General features: G+C 56.6%; 1 protein-coding gene across 1 annotated transcript in view; it reads right to left on the bottom strand.

The window, feature by feature from the left end:
• ZDHHC7 (zinc finger, DHHC-type containing 7) overlaps nucleotides 1-3,990 on the bottom strand; it is a 6,996-nt gene extending 3,006 nt beyond the window's left edge. Inside the window, exons 1-5 of the mRNA XM_006888795.1 lie at nucleotides 3,673-3,990; nucleotides 2,502-2,626; nucleotides 1,674-1,770; nucleotides 1,155-1,236; nucleotides 3-132 (exon numbers count right to left, since the gene is read on the bottom strand). Coding sequence (XP_006888857.1) covers nucleotides 3-132; nucleotides 1,155-1,236; nucleotides 1,674-1,770; nucleotides 2,502-2,626; nucleotides 3,673-3,990 — 752 coding nt within the window. The remainder of the gene's footprint in view (nucleotides 1-2; nucleotides 133-1,154; nucleotides 1,237-1,673; nucleotides 1,771-2,501; nucleotides 2,627-3,672) is intronic.
• Nucleotides 3,991-4,047: the final 57 nt, after the last annotated feature.

Below are 4,047 nucleotides of genomic sequence, written 5' to 3'. Positions count from 1 at the left end.
CCGTCTCGTCATTGCATATGGAGTGGATCTGGGTGCCGAACATAACTGCAGTGAAAGTGAAGAACAGGAGACCTTCAAGGCACAGGAAGATGAGCAGGGTTACAGTAATGGGCGGTGAGAAATCACTGCACTCTGTGGACAGAGAAAGTGGTCATGGCGGGCACTGGCCACAGGGAACCCAGAGGCCAGAGACGGCCCTGCACCCAAGCCACCTCTGTCCACCTCAGAGGAAGAAATCCGCACACACCTGCCTCCTGGTCAGCTGTCCCCAAAGATTCTTCACTATGTGGGAGTCCCACTGACGGAGCCAACACCCTCAGCAAACACGCAGGGAAACCAGGAAAGGGCCGTGCCCGTCTACACCGCGGGGTCTCGGCCCACGCGGACGCCCGCCCCTGCCCGAGGCGCCGGGCTGGCCATCCCACAGCTCTGCACACCCACCAGGTGTGCTCACTGGGCTCCCTCAGGTGGCAGTTACTCCAAGCAGGGGCCAGCGAGCCAACCAGGCACCAAAGACACGGTGTGGCCAGAACAATACTGACCTCCCGCAGGTCTTCAAATGGGCAAGGGCCACTCACAGTCCCTAGAAGAAACTATTAGGTGTCTGTGGTACAGTGGTAAAGTGTTTGGCTGCTAACCAAAAGGTTGGTGGTTCGAACCCACCAGCTAGTATGCCGCCCTACCTCCACAGGGGTTTACAGCCTAGGGGCCCTGAGGGGCAATTTTTGATCCTGTATGGTTCCTATGAATTAAAATGGAATGGATGGCTGTTATACACCATCTAACTGACTACAACTCATCGCAACCCTCTGAGTAACGGCTCTGAACCCTGTCCTGTCCTGAGCCAGCCTCACCGTCTGACACCCCTGACCTCTTGGCCAGTCACTGTCAATCCATCTCCTCCAGGGTCTTCCTTCCTCCCTGACCCTCGGCCCTTCCGGCATTATCTGCTGAGGAGGCTGGTCTCAGCCGGTTTGGCTCCACCAGCAAACGGCTCAGAGTATTACAGCTTAGCCAAATCCTCCTCTGAAAGAATTCAAGGATTCCTGAGTGGACGGGAGACCCTCCTTCAGAACCAGAAACCACTACTTCCTGGAAAGCTCGGCTCTTTTCACCTGACAGCACTTGTTCTGAGGGACACACACGACACTCACCTGTCCACTGCCCTCGGACACAGGAAATGAACTGAAATCCACAGAGAATCAGAGCGTGGACCGAGGACAGAGCTATGTACATCTGTAACGAGGGGAAACTGGTTAGTGACGTCAAAAGCTGAATATTTCTAGGACCAAAATGGGCCAGTGTGGACCCTTTACTCCATTTCATTTCTCAAAAAGTGTGAGAAAACTACTTTTCTGCACTGGATCATGAAAATAATCCCACAGAAAGGTACACAGTGGGGCAAGAAGGAAGATCCCGCAGGAAGCTCCTGTTAACGGTGCTGCTTCTGAGTGGTGGAGGAAGCATCAGGCCGGAGCACACGTCTGAAAGAACTCAGGTAGCGTCCAGCGTCCAAGCGTGCACGCTACGGGCGCAGGCCAGGCTGCTGTTGGAGTAAATGTCCCCGCTCCAGGCAAGAAGACACGGAGAGGACACAGAGGCCCATCCAGGCAAGAAGCCACAGAGAGGACACGGAGGCCCACACCCGGGACCCAGTACAGCCATGCACTCACCGTGAACAGCACAAAAAACCTCTGGTTCTTCTCGCCCACGCAGTTGTTCACCCATGGACAGTGGTGGTCCATTTTCCGGATGCATCTCTTGCAAATACTGTAAAGGAGGGGGTGGTGGTTAGCGCCCCAGGTGCAGAGTGAGAAGTGGACAGACGAGCGGCCACAGTGCAGGCCGACTGCACAGGTTCGAGACTCATCCCCAGACTTCTGCTGCTCTCTGAGGCAAATGCTCAGGGAGGCAGCAGGTCCCGCCAGGTTTCACAGAAGAGGATTTTCAGTGTCCAGACTCTGCTGGAGCCAAGTCACGCACACACGTCTGCAGTCTCCAACATCACAGGCTTCACACCCAGGCCAATTGGAAACAAAGGCAGTACAAGGAAAGCAGCCTTCAGAGAGGGCACCTTCAAAGGATTTCTACCACTCAGTGATTCGCCAGCAACCAGCCGGCACGTACTCATTCCTCAAGCTGTCTGCAGGGCGGAATTTGTCATTCCCTCCCAAATGTTCCACACCTCAGGCTTTGAACTGCTAACGTGCTATCAATTCCTTTTTAGAGTCAGCCTGTACTGTTAACCTCTAGAGATAGCAGATCCCTCTGTGCACGGCCTGTAACGGCCTCGCCTTGGCTGGAGGGGCGTGCACGTCAGTGCTGCTGTGAGGGCTCCGGCCACCTGGGCACGGGCAGACATGGGCAGGGCAGGGCAGTACCTGCAGCGGTATGTGGGCTGCCAGCCACCTGGGCACGGGCAGGGCCAGGCCGGGCCAGGCAGTACGTGCAGCGGTGTGCGGGCTGCCGGCCACCTGGACATGGGCAGGGCCGGGCAGTACCTGCAGTGGTGCGCGCGCTCCGGCTTGATGCAGCAGCACTTGGGGCACTTGTAGATGACCTCGCCCGGCTTCAGCTGCAGGCTTTCCATGTACTCCTTGGTGGCGTTCCCCTTGGGCACAGCGCCCTGCGGTGTAGACAGACATGTTTAGCTGGCGACAAGGAGAGTTCAGGAAAAAGGAAATCAATACGGGGAGATAATCTGAAGACATTCTATGAACCCACTCTTCACTTATCACTGTGTCCAGGTTCCAAAGACCACGCTGTCAACGTGAATTTGGATGTTATGTGAAAATGGAAACTGACCACATCAGAGTATAAAACAAGAGAGAACTATGTCATCACATAAATGCCAAGCGCCGTCATTTCCCGACTGCCACTACCTGAGTGCACAGCGGCCCAGTTCCAGCACTACATAAATACCTCGTGGTAGGGACTGCACGGCCAAACCAAAGGCAGGCGGTTCAAATCCCCACTGCTCCGCAGGCCAAAGGCACGCAGTCTGCTGTGCGATTTACTGCCTCTGGACACCCACTGGAGGGTCAGCTATGGGTGACTTCCAACTTGAGAACACACAGCCACCACTGAGAATCACAGGCCAGCTCAGGTAATGCGGGACCGTGACCACCCAGACCGCCCGACTGTCCCCTTGTTCCTGAGTTTCATCAAAGCCACGTGTAGGTCACGATGCAGAGCTGCCCGTGGGCTTCCAAGGCGGGGCCCCCGATCGAAGCCCCTGCCTCGTCATTCTCATGCAGAGGTGGGTTCTAGTCAACACCCGCCTTCGCACTGGCAGCCAAGCGAGTAACCACTGTGCTACCAGGGTCACAATACTGGAGATCTTAACATTATGAAAACAGAGCATTACAAGCCAGAAGCCTCAGACGTGAAGTCCAGCCCTGACCCAAAGAAGCAGAACTGGTTACTTATGGTCAAAAGGGAACCCAAGTTGTCCATTTTAGAGAAACAGGACATGTAACTGAGCGTTGTGAAGCTGCCCAGCAGTCCCTTCAGTGGACAGCACACAGCCACGCCACACGGTGTCCGCCACTGTCAGCCCCACGTGACTCTCGGTCACGACACTGACAGTGCGGCCAGACTGGGCCCAGGAGCTCAGTCCAGGGGCGGTGCCTGGCAGAGCAGACAGGCGTGTGGGCAGCGGTACGTACTCACCGGGTCGGTGAGCATGGTTCTCAGGTGCGACGACAAGGCCAGCACGGCCAGGCAGTTGAACACGACCCCGTTGATGACGGAGTACCAGAAGTCTTTGGAAGGCAGCAGCATGACAAACGTCACCACGAAGTCGGCGTAGACGACCAGGAGCCAGGTCATGACGGTGCAGACCATGCCACAGCTGTCCCGGATGAACCACACCCTGTCCGCGGGGTCGGCCTCACACGAGGAAGACGACGAAGACGAGTCATAGCTGTCGTTCTCGGTCAGCAGGGGGTGGTGCTCGATGTCTCGGAGCCTGTGTGCTGATGACTGCATGGTTCCCTGGGGGCCTGCGAGGACGGGGGTGTGGGGCGGAGGGTCACACGCGTGTGC

This window comes from Elephantulus edwardii, unplaced genomic scaffold (assembly GCF_000299155.1).
Source record: "Elephantulus edwardii isolate Elephantulus edwardi_28Jun2011 unplaced genomic scaffold, EleEdw1.0 scaffold00072, whole genome shotgun sequence".
In the NCBI taxonomy this organism is placed as follows: Eukaryota; Metazoa; Chordata; class Mammalia; order Macroscelidea; family Macroscelididae; genus Elephantulus; species Elephantulus edwardii.
Note: the sequence above shows the minus strand (reverse complement) of the source record. Positions and strands in the feature narration are given on the sequence as shown.